Source organism: Bubalus bubalis, chromosome 3 (assembly GCF_019923935.1).
Source record: "Bubalus bubalis isolate 160015118507 breed Murrah chromosome 3, NDDB_SH_1, whole genome shotgun sequence".
NCBI classification, from domain to species: Eukaryota; Metazoa; Chordata; class Mammalia; order Artiodactyla; family Bovidae; genus Bubalus; species Bubalus bubalis.
The window spans coordinates 41,684,117-41,698,000 of NC_059159.1; the positions used below are offsets into that span (position 1 = coordinate 41,684,117).

Sequence of the window (13,884 nt, forward strand, 5' to 3'; positions counted from 1 at the left end):
GTTTCCAGAACAATCTCTTTCAGAAACAAAAAAAGCTCCTTACACTCATCTGCTTCTAAAGTTGTGGATATTGCTTTGCCTTTTATTACCAAATCCAATCCGTACATCCCAAACAGAATTGTTCATTCAACCCTCGTTGATTATTTAATCCTTTGTAAAGTTCATGGCTCATCACAACTCACAGAAATTCTGGAACCGGAGTTTTGCTTGGTTGGGTTTTTTTCTCCAAAATCTAACACAATGGTTGGCAAGAGCATTTGTTTATTCAGAAATCAGCCAACAGGATGCTACAGGTCTGTGAGTTCACCTAAAGATTTGGCGAACTTCCACAGGTCAAGGAAAGCTCTGAGCAGGCAAGAGGGGGCTCCCTGACTTCAGGTGCTCCCACAGTTACAATTCTTTGGAAATTAGGAGGCTATCTGGTTTTTGGCACGTGTATGAACCTCTTCCTCATCCCACAGGAAACGCTCTCTCATTAGTCTCTAGGGAAAAATCCCTTTGAAACTCTGCCCCACCTCCTTCCTCCCTGAAATCTGTATCCGGGAGCTAGACAGCACTAGATCCAAGTCCTATGGAGCCTAAATGTTTATATACTTGGGGCCCTTCTTTAAGGAAAAGAATACAAAATTACAACTATAAAGCTACTGAGGTCAAGACCTTTATAGAATGAGCCCATACAAATGAGGGTCTCTTGCAGAAGCATCCCTAACTTCCAGTAAATATGTCCCTGGAGCCAGACTACACTCAGAAGGAAATTGGATGTTTGCCTGGTGTGGGTGAGGGGTGGAATGCCCTGCATTTTTCCCTTTTGGTTGAAGAGGAAGCTCCAGGCCCCTGTTTCTGCTTAAAACTCTGCCTTCGAGCCTGACACTGGAAGACACTATCCAGCTTCTTAGGAAACCATTTTATTCTGCATCACTCTTGCTGGATCGCATGGCTTCTTCCCACTGCTTCGTACAGAATACCCCGATAATGCTTGTAACTGGCAGAGATCGGCCGCACTAGTCCAAGGAAATTTTTTCTCTCCCTGGTGGCTCAGTAGTCTGCCTGAAATGCAGGAGACCCAAGTTCAATCCCTGGGTCGGGAAGATCCCCTGGAGAAGAAAATGGCAACCCACTCCAGTATTCTTGCCTGGAAAATCCCACGGAGGGAGGAGCCTGGTGGGCTCCAGTCCATAGGGTCGCAAAGAGTCAGACACAACTGAGCGACTTCACTTCCACTTTTCTTTCTGTCAACCTCTGGCAAAGTCTAACTTCAGGATCACTGTGGATGAGAAGGGACCTCTAGTGGTCAGTCTCAAAGGTCACATCCCTGCTCCCTTCTACCTGTTCTCTGAAAGGTGTTCTGACCTGTCAGCTCTGGGTTGCCAGTCTAAGAAGTAGAGGGAGGAAAATACAAGATACAGTTCAGTTTAGTTCAGTTGCTCAGTCATGTCTGACTCTTTGTGACCCCATGAACCGCAGCACGCCAGGCCTCCCTGTCCATCGCCAATTCATGGAGTTTACCCAAACCCATGTCCATTGAGTAGGTGATGCCATCCAACCATCTCATTCTCTGTCGTCCCCTTCTCCTGCCCTCAATCTTTCCCAGCATCAGGGTCTTTTCTAATGAGTCAGTTTTTCGCATCAAGGTGGCCAAAGTATTGGAGTTTCAGCTTCAGCATCAGTCCTTCCAATGAATATTCAGGACTGATTTTCTTTAGGATGGACTGGTTTGACCTCCTTGCTGTCCAAGGGACTCTCAAGAGTCTTTTCCAACACCACAGTTCAAAAGCATCAATTCTTCGGCACTCAGCTTTCTTTAGGGATACATGATAGACAAGAGGAATTGGGCTCCCTTGGTAGCTCAGAAGTAAAGAATCTGCCTGCCAATGCAGGAGACGTGAGTTTGATCCCTGGGTGGGGAAGATCCCCTGGAGGAAGGAAATGGCAACCCACTTCCAGTATTCTTGCCTGGGAAATCCCATGGACAGAGGAGCTACAGTCTAAGGGGTCTCAAAGAGCCGGACACAACTTAGCGACTAAATAACAACAAGAGGAATTTGGGGTTTTGATACAGGTAGGTTGAGGAGGGTGGGATGGCTGTGCCACTGCATGGCACATAGAAGATGTAGTGAAAGGACTTCCCTGGCAGTCCAGTGGTTAAGACTCTGCTTCCACTGCAGAGGGTGTGGGTTTGATCTCTGGTTGAGAAACTAAGATCTTGCATGCTGCATGGTACAGCCAAAAAAAGAAGATGTAGTGGATATTTTTTCTGTATACTTGTACACAAAATCTACCCATCTCCTAGAATGTTTGGACCCAGTGCTGTGCCAGGGAATGAAGGGAGGGCAGGGGATGAAGGGACGTAGGGCAAGCAGAAATGCAATTTCAACCCAAAGTCATAGATGTTCTGCATTTTGAAAGCAGGAAGTCCTGTGAAAGAGCACAGTTTAATATTTTATTAAAATCATGACTCTTGAGAAGCTAATTGAAAGAGCAGTGACTGCTTGTCTGCAGAGATCATGCACTCTTAACTGCTCTTAGTCTCTAAATAGGCATAACAGGAGAAGCCCTGCCAGTGTTGGCAGGAGGTATCTGGTGAAGTACCATCTTTAGAGGCGCCGCAGTACCTCTCATGAGATGGAGATCTCTTCTGACTCTGAGGTTCCTTACTGGAAACCCATTTGCCTATAAATACAAGCCACATTTCCCAATACATTGTTTTTCAGTAATAAAGTTGATATTTTGGTAAATAAATAAATAAAAGCAGAGACTATCTCCCCAGAAAAATACCCACATGCACTTGCGCACGTGCACACACACACACACACACACACATGTTTTTGCCTAAAATTCAGGCAAATTTTAGGGTTTGAGTCTGGGGTTCCATCCCTGGTCAGGAAATTAAGATCTCACAAGCCACGCAACATAGCCAAAAAACACCCCAGACAAAACAAAAAAGCAAAGAAGCAGTGTAAAGAAACTCTGAAGCAAGACACTGGGAAAAGGAACCTTGTGGCAGCGAGGAATCCCGAGTGGATTCTAACCCTGTGTCACTTTGGACAAGTCGCTTTATGTCTCTGAACTTCACTTCCTCACCTATTAAAAAACAGGAGGATTAGCCAGAAATCGAGTTGCCCAATTAAAGACAGAATACCTAATTAAATCTGAATTTCAGATACACATGATTTTTTTTTAGTGTAAGCATATTCCAAACATTGGCTTTGTCATAAATTAACAGATGGCAGTTGCACAGGACATACTTATACTAAAAAATTATTTGTTACTTACCTGAAATTCAAATGCAGTAGCTGTCTTGGATCTTTATTTGCTAAATGTGGCAACCCTAGACAGGCAGCCTTTCAGGTCTTAATTTAAGGTCTAAGATTCTCGGTGGTGAAGGAATGTAATAGAGGATGAGAAGTTAGAGGATCACTAATCGCTGTTTAGAAGCTGGAAATTCTGAAGTTCCATGACCCGTTTTAAGCAGTTTGGTAAATACTGTGTCGAATTCTGGATGAAAAAGCACCACGCTGGGTCCCTGAGTGGCTCAAAGAACCACTTTATCATTGCAAGGCTGTGACGACTAGATTTCTTGTTTTTCTGTTACATTAAAGCCCTCAGTGGTATCCCAGTGACCTGGCCTGACCCTGCTGACCTGTGACCCTCCTGCCATTTGCTGAGTTGCTGCCTCTGTTGCATCAAGCTTGGTGACAGCAGATGCGGATGCAGCTCGAAGGCCTTTGGGGATGGGATGGTCAGCACCCAGCTGCGCTGCACCTTGTCTTCCCTCCTGGTTGTTTTCCTCCCTGTTCTCCATCCCCACATGGCAGGAAGTACTGTGAGGTCTGTGCCCCGGCACAGACTCTGTGGGTCAATTTCCCCCAGGGCAACCCTGTGTACACATTCTCTTCCAGGCCAGAGCACTCAATTCATCTCCAAGTGAGCACCCTGCCCGTTTTCCCCCTTCTCCTCCCCTCCTTCCTTGCTCCTTCCTCCCATCTTTTCTTCCTTCCCTCTTTCCTTCTTTAACTACTGTTTCTTTTTTTCCTTTAAAAAAATTTTTTTTAAATTTTTAATTGGAGGATAATGACTTACAATATTGCGATAGTTTCTGCCATGCATCAACACGAATTAGCCATAGGTACGCATATGTCCCTCCCACTACTTTTTTTTTTTTTCACTTTTTGGCCACGCTGTATGGCATGTAGAATCTTAGTTCCCCAACCAGGGATTGAACCCACATCCCTTGCACTGGGAGCATGGAGTCTTAGCCACAGGACCACCAGGGAATTCGCACTACTGTTTCTTGAGTACCCACCAAGCACTAAGCACTGTTGCTGCTGCTGCTGCTGCTAAGTCGCTTCAGTCGTGTCCGACTCTGTGCGACCCCACAGACGGCAGCCCACCAGGCTCCCCCGTCCCTGGGATTCTCCAGGCAAGAACACTGGAGTGGGTTGCAATTTCTTTCTCCAATGCATGAAAGTGAAAAGTGAAAGTGAAGTCGCTCTGTCGTGCCTGACTCTTATCAACCCCATGGACTGCAGCCTTTCAGGCTCCTCTGTCCATGGGATTTTCCAGGCAAAAGTACTGGAATGGGGTGCCATTGCCTTCTCCACTAAGCACTGTACTAGGCACTTATCCTGAGCTAAGGCGCTCCCACCTTCATCACCCTCATCGAAGCTTAGTCTCAAAGGCCATGGTTCTCAAAATGAGACCCCCGAACCGCGGTGTCAGTCACCCTGGAGCTTGTTAAAGATGAGATTCCTGACGAAGGAAAGGTGGCCGGAGATTCCCCAGGTGCTTTTCAGCGCTCACTTAGCTTAGACCCCCATGGCTGCCCGATCTTGGACACCCTCCTCTGCCCAGAGTACGGAAGTCTGATGTGGAGTGAATTGTTTCTACTCCTGGAAATTTCCACATTCGAGGTTGCCTGTCTTTTCTCCCTCTGGGCCTGAGCTACTTGCAGAGGACATGGAATATTGGACTCTGTTAATAGTCCAACCAGCTGAACTGCTTAGGCTTAATGGTTAACTATTAAGCTTAACTTCTAAGGGCTGAATGATTTCTTCTTGCTTGTCAGTCCTAGAAACGAAAGAGGAATGTTCCAGGGACAATGTACATGGTCCTAGGCAAATTATATCACTTCTTTGACTCTCCAGAAGGGGCGCCATGATACCATTTTTTAATCTGAAAAAGCACCCTAACTGGTTCCTGACCATAGTTACCTTTCCCCTCTAGAATGGAAGAGCCTAGAAGATCAGGAGCTTCTTTGTATCATCCAGGGTACCCATCTAATGCTGTGCAGTTAAGGGGGTACCATTCATTTTATAGACATCATTGATTTGTAGTTATTAAAACAGTTCTCCACAGTGGCAGTTGAGTGACTTGAAAAGCCAAGTCTTACTACATCATAACAAAGAAACCCATCTTGGTTTGGATGGGACAGGCATCCCCAAGGCTTAGAGTACTCAGCATATAGTGGGCACTCAGTAAAGTCTGCAAAATACTTTCCCTCAACATTTCAGTTATGAAACTGTGAGGGACTTCCCGGGTGGTCCAGTGGTTAAGAATCTGCCTTCCACTGCAGGGGATGTGGGTTCAATCCCTGGTTGGGGAACTAAGATCCCACATGCCACAGGGCAACTAAGCCCACGAGCCACAACTAAGACCTGACACACACACAAATAAATATTGAGAAAAAATAAAATGTTAAACATACAGAAGAGTTGAAAGAAAGAATAGTACAATGAAGATCTATATACCCCAACCTGGACTCTAGATTCAATAAATGTTAATATTTTGCTGTATTTGTTGTGTGTGTGTGTCTTTATTTATTTTTGCTGAATCATTTGAAAATTAGCTGCAATCATCATGACACTTGACTCATAAATATTTCAGCAGACATCTCTTAAGAATGAGGACAGTCTCCTATATAACCACCATAGCATTATCACATCCAAGAGTAAATTAACCATTATTTCCCAACGTCATCTAATACCCAGTTCTAGAAGTTAATGTTATTACTTTTCTCACATCCCTTTGGCCTGCCTAGAGGTCACCTGCAAACAGTTCCCATATGGCCAGTGACTTTCTGTCTGCCTGGACATTCACAACCAGGCCAGGAGAGTGCACTGTACCTTTACAGAGTGGGTTGGAAGTGCTGGAGAGCCAACACCAAGAATGCCCCTTAACCAATGATGGAGTGAAGTTGGTGGATAAATACTCAAGCTTCCTCTCCTTCAGTTCAGCTCAGTTCAGTCACTCAGTCGTGTCTGACTCTTTGCAACCCATGAATTGCAGCACGCCAGGTCTCCCTGTCCATCACCAACTCCCAGAGTTCACCAAAACTCACGTCCATCGAGTCAGTGATGCCATCCAGCCATCTCATCCTCTGTCGTCCCCTTCTCCTCCTGCCCCCAATCCCTCCCAGCATCAGGGTCTTTTCCAATGACTCAACTCTTCGCATGAGGTGGCCAAGGTATTGGAGTTTCAGCTTCAACGTCAGTCCTTCCAATGAACACCCAGGACTGATCTCCTTTAAGATGGACTGGTTGGATCTCCTTGCAGTCCAAGGGACTCACATGAGTCTTCTCCAGCACCACAGTTCAAAAGCATCAATTCTTCGGTGCTCAGCTTTCTTCATAGTCCAACTCTTACATCCATACATGACCACTGGAAAAACCGTAGCCTTGACTAGACAGACCTTTGTTGGCAAAGTAATGTCTCTACTTTTTAATATGCTATCTAGGTTGGTCATAACTTTCCTTCCAGGGAGTAAGCGTCTTTAATTTCATGGCTGCAATCACCATCTGCAGTGATTTTGGAGTCCTAAAAAACAAAGTCTGACACTGTTTGTACTGTTTCCCCATCTATTTCCCATGAAGTGATGGGACTGGATGCCATGATCTTAGTTTTCTGAATGTTGAGCTTTAAGCCAACTTTTTCACTCTCCTCTTTCACTTTCATCAAGAGGCTTTCTAGTTCCTCTTCACTTTCTGCCATAAAGGTGGTGTCATCTGCATATCTGAGGTTATTGATATTTCTCCCGGCAGTCTTGATTCCAGCTTGTGCTTCTTCCAGCCCAGCGTTCCTCATGATGTACTCTGAGAGGATTCTGAGGTGTGTTCCCTAGAGCTTGTCATAGAGTCCATAGCAACAGTTGACCACAGTTACCTGTTCATTAACACATCCTTTATTTGTTTTCTTTCCTTTCTCATCTCACTTCCATTCTGTGCTTCCTAAGATCACCGTTAAGCAAACTAATTGCATACAAAGTTTTATCTTCAGGTCTGCTTTGGAGGGACCCAGAACCAAGACATCAATTCTCTGTTAAGTTCTAAATGATAATAGTAAAACCCAGTGCCCTTAGATCCGTACAGAAACAAACTTAACACCTGCTTCAAGACTTCTCTGGTGGTCCAGTGACTAAAGACTCAACGCTCCCAATGCAGGAGGCCCAGGTTCTCTCCCTGGTCAGGGAACTAGATCCAACACGCCACAACTAAAGATCTCGCATGCTGCAGCTAAGACCTGGCACGGCCAAATAAATAAATATATAAAACCTGCTTAGACAGTGCTTGCAACCCAGCCAACAGGAAATGCTCTTAGTTGTGATTCTTACTGAAACAATGCTACAGTGTGGCTGTGTTTACTACACCTTGCCCAGACTATGTTAATAATAATAGTAGCTACTGCTTAATAAGAGCTTATTGTGGAGCTGCTTCGAATGCTTTGTCTCATGTAATCCTCAAATGACCCTGTAGGGAGGACACTATTATTAATCACATCATATTGACAAAGAACCTAAGGCCTATAGAAGTAAAATAACTTTATAAAGTCACACAGCTAGCAAGCAGCAGTTCTCGGATGTTCTTAGCCAATGTTTTAAAAATGTACAGGTAACCATAAATAGTTTTTTATTCTATTCTTGCATGAATGGGAACAATAGTACTTGCCAGATAAAATTCATGTTGGAACAACACCATAAACGAGTTTTGTTTTTTGTTTTTTTTTTAATTTTTTGGCCATGCTGGGTCTTCATTGCTGCACTGGATTTTCTCTAGTTGTGGCAAGTGGAGGCTACTCTTTAGTTGCAGTGTTCAGGCTTCTCTTTGCAGTGGCTTCTTTTGTTGCGGAGCAAAGGTTCTAGGGCATGGGGCTTCAGTAGTTGTGGCGAATGGGCTTAGCTGCTCTGGAGCATGTGGGATCCTCCCAGAGCAGGGATTGAACCCATGCCTCCTGCATTGGCAGGTGGATTCTTTACCATTGAGCCATCAAGGAAGCCCCCTAAATATGTGTATTTTTTAAAACTTTGTTTTATCGAAGTGTAGTTGATTTACAATGTTGTATTAATTTCTGCTATACAGAAAAGTGATTCAGTTACAGATTAAAAAGTACATTCTTTTTCATACTCTTTTCCATTATGGTTTATCACAGGATTTTGAATATAGCTCCCTGTACTATACAGTGGGACCTTGTTCCTTATACATAATAGTTTGCATCTGCTAATCCCAAACCCCCAATCCAGCCTCCCCCCCACCCTTGGCAACCACAAGCTTGTTCTCTGTGAGTTTCTTTCTGTTTTGTAGATAAGTTCATCTGCATCATATTTTAGATTCTGCATTTAAGTGAGATCAGAAACATACATATTTTTTTCATAAATATGTGAATTTTATTATAAACACATAAACATGAATTTCATTAATTATATAATAAATTATAAAAATGCATAATTGCTTGCAATTTTATATGCAAATTTTATATGCAAATTTATATGCAAATTTTATAATACATGACAATAAAATTAGATGTTTAATTTTAATTATGATTTATGTAGGTCCTAACAGAAGAAAAAGTACAACTATATTAAATTTTAAAATCATTTTTGTTTTAAACTTTCTGAAATGAATTCTTGACTTTATTATCACCCTGATTAGTTTCCATATGTGAATCAAACAGAAATGAAATGAGAAAGCCTTAAGGTTGCTAGATAACTTACAGAAAGTGTTATTTAAGTGTCACAGTGCAATGTAGCTATTTAGTTTTCTAAATTCAGATACTATTACACAATATATTTGGGCCAAATAACTGAAACCATTCCTTTGTATTCTTTTAGTTCGGATTTCTTAATCTCAGAGATTGTTATAAATCAGAGATAACATGTTTAGAATAAAATATTGGTTAATATGAAAAAGGAAAGCAATTATATAATGTGTGATAGTTAATAAAGATAAAAACTATTTGCAGATTCTAAAAGCAGTATTTGGTGCTGATTACCTCTTTGTTAGAGGTAAATCTGAAGTTTGGGGGGTTAGGTCTGACATAAAGGGGAATTAACGAAAATGACCAAAAAAAAAACCAATCTATATATTTCCCATTTTATTCTTCTGTCCTTTACGAGCTTTCCCTCACACATATTTTATTAAATATACAAAGTGCCTCTCTTTTTTTTAACTTTCTCAGTTGAACATCATACCTTATCTAACACAACATTTTTAAATTACAGTTTTATAATTTTTAACATACTAAATACCATACACTGATTTTCTCCTTTATGATATCTGTGGGTTTTATTGTTTCAATGGACCAGGCATGAGTGAATTCCATCTACATTTTTTACTGGGGTAAAATACCAATGTAATTTATTTTAATCAATGTAGCCCTCAGCCATTTCAGGTTCTTAAGGGAAGGGAATGGAAATCTCTAGAGAAGAAGAAAACTGAAAAGTGTGAATCACCTGCATTTCTCATTTACCCATGCTAATTAAGACCAAGCATTTGAAAGTTACCATCTGAAGGAAAATTAAGCCAATAAACCACTGATGAAGATAATAGTCAATATTCTAACAGGAGGCAAAAGTCTTCACCAGCCCTTCTTATTCCTACTGTGGAGGCAATTTCCATACTCTCTCTGAGCACTAAGAACTCAAAGGAGTGTCATGCCAGTTCTGGTGGTTCTAACTGTAACTTATTTAAATCCTGATTTGCTGCCCCACAGCTTGATTTCTGATTGGCTGGACCTGATGGCTTTCAGACCTGATCAGATTTTATCTTTTAGCCCTTGGAAACTTGCATGGATGAACATTCTCTGAGTTTAGAGGGAAATCCTCCTAAGATCTAGCTTTCCATGCCAACTGGAACATAAGAACCACTAGAGGTTCTTTAGGAAACGGATTAATTTGGGAGTATTAATTACCAAATAATTATAGCCTATGTATAAGTTAGTCATGAAGATGTATTTCTAGATTTAAAGCTGTTTCTCAGATGAATACATTTCTTTTTAATTTTAGCATATGCAGCATTTCGTCTTTTATTGTTTTTCTCTATGCCTGCAGCCAGCTAGTATGACTAGCATAAAAGATATATTACATAAAAATGCCTTTGCTAATCGAAATTGAGCAAGCTGCTTTACCTGTTTCTCTGCAAAATCTTTCCTTGTTTTGGGGAGGGGAGATTTCAATAGTTAAATGAGATAAACAGATTATCTCATAAAAAACCTGGAGTCTTTTAGACATAAATGTTGTAATTACTATTTATCTAAATACTTAAACACCTTTTGTCTTCCAGTCAACAATGAACTAGCTTGCACAGAATAAAATTAAATTTAAATTGTTATTTTATGTGTGGCCCTGTTCATGCTTTTAAATGACCTGCAGACTGAGTTCGTGATCCTTGCTCTGGGTTCTCCATCACCAGCATATATGTCCATTCAGCCTTGCTGGTTTCCAGCTCAAACGCTTTTGGAAAAATATTATTAACTCTACTCAATAAGGACAATAAAGCAACAATATCTAAGATTCCACTAAAACTAAACCATCTTAAACTGCCCTCAATGTAAGCAAAAAGAGATAATACTGCTATGAGTCTCTCCAGAGACAGAGGTGGATATTTTAGGATGATTTTTTTTATACAGCAAAAATTTGATTTTTATTCACTTAATATTTTTATACTAGGCTTCCCTGGTAGCTCAGATGGTAAAGTGTCTGCCTGCAATGCGGGAGACCCGGGTTCAATCCCTGGGTCGGGAAGATCCCCTGGAGAAGGAAAAGGCAACCCACTCCAGTACTCTTGCCTGGAAAATTCCATGGACAGAGGAGCCTTGTAAGCTACAGTCCATGGGGTCGCAAAGAGTCAGACACAACTGAACGACTTCACTTCACTTCATTTAATATTTTTATAATAAACTTTTAAAAATAAAACTTCAAGAAATTTGACTATAATACTACCACATCAGAGATGTTCAAATAGCCTTCAGGAAAGCTGTTTTTCCTAATCAATCATTATGATCATCTGTCAATGGAAATAACTGAATATTTATCCAGTTATTATAGAAACATACATATTCTTAACCAATTAAGAAATGTTATCTTCAAACAGCTAATTCTTGAAAGTGCAAAGCAAGGATTCCCAGTCAGTTTAGAGCCTCAGAGGGATAAGAAAGTCTTTCCTGGCCATAGCTGCCTCAGTATGGCTTGTAATTGCGTTGCCAATGGTAAGTAATGTTTTTCCAGCATTATTTAAGTTGTGTGGAATCTTCAAATGTTTTAGCTACCATGAAAATGAAACCTCCCTTTGGACTTGCTCCATTACAATTCTGAAGTTGTCGATTATCAAGTGCAGCCACCTAACTCTGAGCATGACAGCATCAATGAGATGTGCTACACATTTTTGCACAAGGTCAGGCTTTCTTGGAACAATTACATCCCTGTTAGTAATATCTGGCCCCACCCAGTAATGTAAGTACACAGAAGAACTTAGATCTCAAAAAGATGCCTTTCCCAATTACTGTCTTCTCTGAGAACCCACAAAGAGAAACAGACTTTGAACCCAATGTATCTGACTTACTGGACCCTACTGTCATAAAGTGTTCGAATTCAAGTATTATAAACATGGCAACAGGAAAAGAGGTCAGGGTTCCCAGATGGAGGAACGACTGGCCACGGAAGTCAGTTTTTCAGAGCTCAGCAGGTAAGTGGTAAGACTTTGCCTTGTATAGAAAGTAGAGTGTCATGAAAATTAAAATTAAAAACAAGTCAAGTGGGGGAAATTCATTTTGAAAAGTTGCTGTCTTAATGGGGCAGGAGGGAGAGGGAGACAGCCGTCTTCTTCCTTAAAAGGGTAGGGTGAGGTCTTCCCAGAAGCCCACACTCTCAGTTTTTATTAAGTACCTATAGTGGGTAGTGCTTGAGAAAACTCTATTAATTACCAGATTCTGAGATCATCACTGTTAAGAGTGCCGTGATAGAAATCTTACTGGAAAATTTTTTAAATGACAAAAGAATCAATATTCGTTCCAATATCATCTTACTGAAAGATTGATGCAAGCTTGCCAGCTTGAACCTGGCAGGAATGAAACTTGCTCCTGTCAGGACAGGCCTGGGATGGGGAGGAGCAGACCCAGTCCCCAAGTGTCATAGGTGCGTTCCAGCTCTTGAAGGTTAATATTTGTGTAAGGAGAACAAAACTCCAAGCTGCTAAGGCCCATGGAGGGGCTAGGGACCAGAAAGGATTAACAGTGGCCTCTTTCTATTTTTGTTTTTTGGCCACACAGCATGTGGGATCATAGGTCCCCAACCAGGAATTTAACCTGTAGGGCCCCCCCCGACCCCCACCACATTGGAAGCACAGGGTCTTAACCACTGGACAGCCAGGGAAGACCCAACAGCAATTCCTTTGATTAAAAAAAAAATTTTTTTTTTAATTTGAGGCTAATTGCTTTAAAATGTTGTGTTGGTTTCTGCCATACAACAACATGAATCAGCCATCAGTATACACATGTCCCCTCACCTTTGAACCTCCCTCCCACTCCTCATCCATCCCACCCCTGTGGCTTGTCACAGAGCATTGGGTTGAGCTCCCTGTGTTATACAACAACTTCCCACGAGCTATCTATTTTACATATGGCGATGTGTATGTTTCAGTGCTACTCTCTCAATTTGTCCCACCCTCTCCTCTGCCTTAAAGGAAGAAAATATTCACATTGGCAGCAGATTGGTTAAGAACATTGCCTTAGGAGTCCTGGGTTAGAATCCTGACCCTAATATTTACAGACGATATAATTTTACCAAATGTCAAGTTATATGATCTCTCCAGACCTTTAGAAATGACCTCAAAAAGGTTGTCAGGGGCTTAACTGAGATTGAAATACTGAAATAAATGTATGTAAAGTGTTTAGTACAATGTCTGTTGCTTAGAAAACATTCCATGTGTGTTGCTACTGTATTTTTAGTGGTCCTCTTGAAAGGAAGTGATAAATACGTGTTTCTCCCAGATGGAAGCAGGGAGTATCTTTAGGCGAGGGATGACAGCAGCAAAAACACAGAAGGGAGAAAAGAGAACTTCGTTACTTATTATTTTTAGCTTATATTGGGTCAAGAGGGAGGGGTGGGAAGATGGAGTGGAAGGAAGCAGGAAAACCGATGAATGTGGTTTAAGACTAGAAGCTGTGTCAGAATTTAGTCTTTCCTAAGGCACAAACCGTTTGAATCTACGGGATCTGAAAAGTCTCAAAAGCCCTCTATTAGCACAGAGCAACTTTACCAAGAACAAGTCAAGAAAGCCTTTCAAGATCAGAATGACTTTGTGCAGTAGGGCCTATCTGAGAAGAAAGTAAATTTCATTTCTCTTTGTGTTAAAATGACATTCTAACAGGAGAGGGTGAGATGTACGGAAAGAGTAACATGGAAACTTACGTTACCATATGTAAAATAGATAGTCAATGGGAATTTGCTGTATGGCTCAGGAAACTCAAACAGGGCTCTGTATCAATCTAAAGGGGTGGGGTGAGGAGGCAGATGGGAGGGGAACTCAAAAGGGAGGGGATATATGTATACCTATGGCTGATTCATGTTGAGGTTTGACAGAAACCAACAAAATTCTGTAAAGCAATTATCCTTCAATA

At 41.6% G+C, this 13,884-nt stretch overlaps 1 protein-coding gene across 3 annotated transcripts in view; it reads left to right on the plus strand.

Moving 5' to 3' along the window:
* Window positions 1–13,884, plus strand: part of TMIGD1 (transmembrane and immunoglobulin domain containing 1) — a 67,122-nt gene that overhangs the window by 39,092 nt on the left and 14,146 nt on the right. Inside the window, exon 1 of one of the 3 annotated variants that reach the window (XM_006059518.4) lies at window positions 11,751–11,951. The exons of 1 other annotated variant lie outside the window; for it this stretch is intronic. In XM_006059518.4, coding sequence (XP_006059580.2) covers window positions 11,905–11,951 — 47 coding nt within the window. In that variant the 5' untranslated portion in view covers window positions 11,751–11,904. Of the gene's footprint in view, window positions 1–11,750; window positions 11,952–13,310; window positions 13,593–13,884 lie in introns of those variants that run through there. One more of the 3 variants, XM_044939470.2, reaches the window with a different exon arrangement.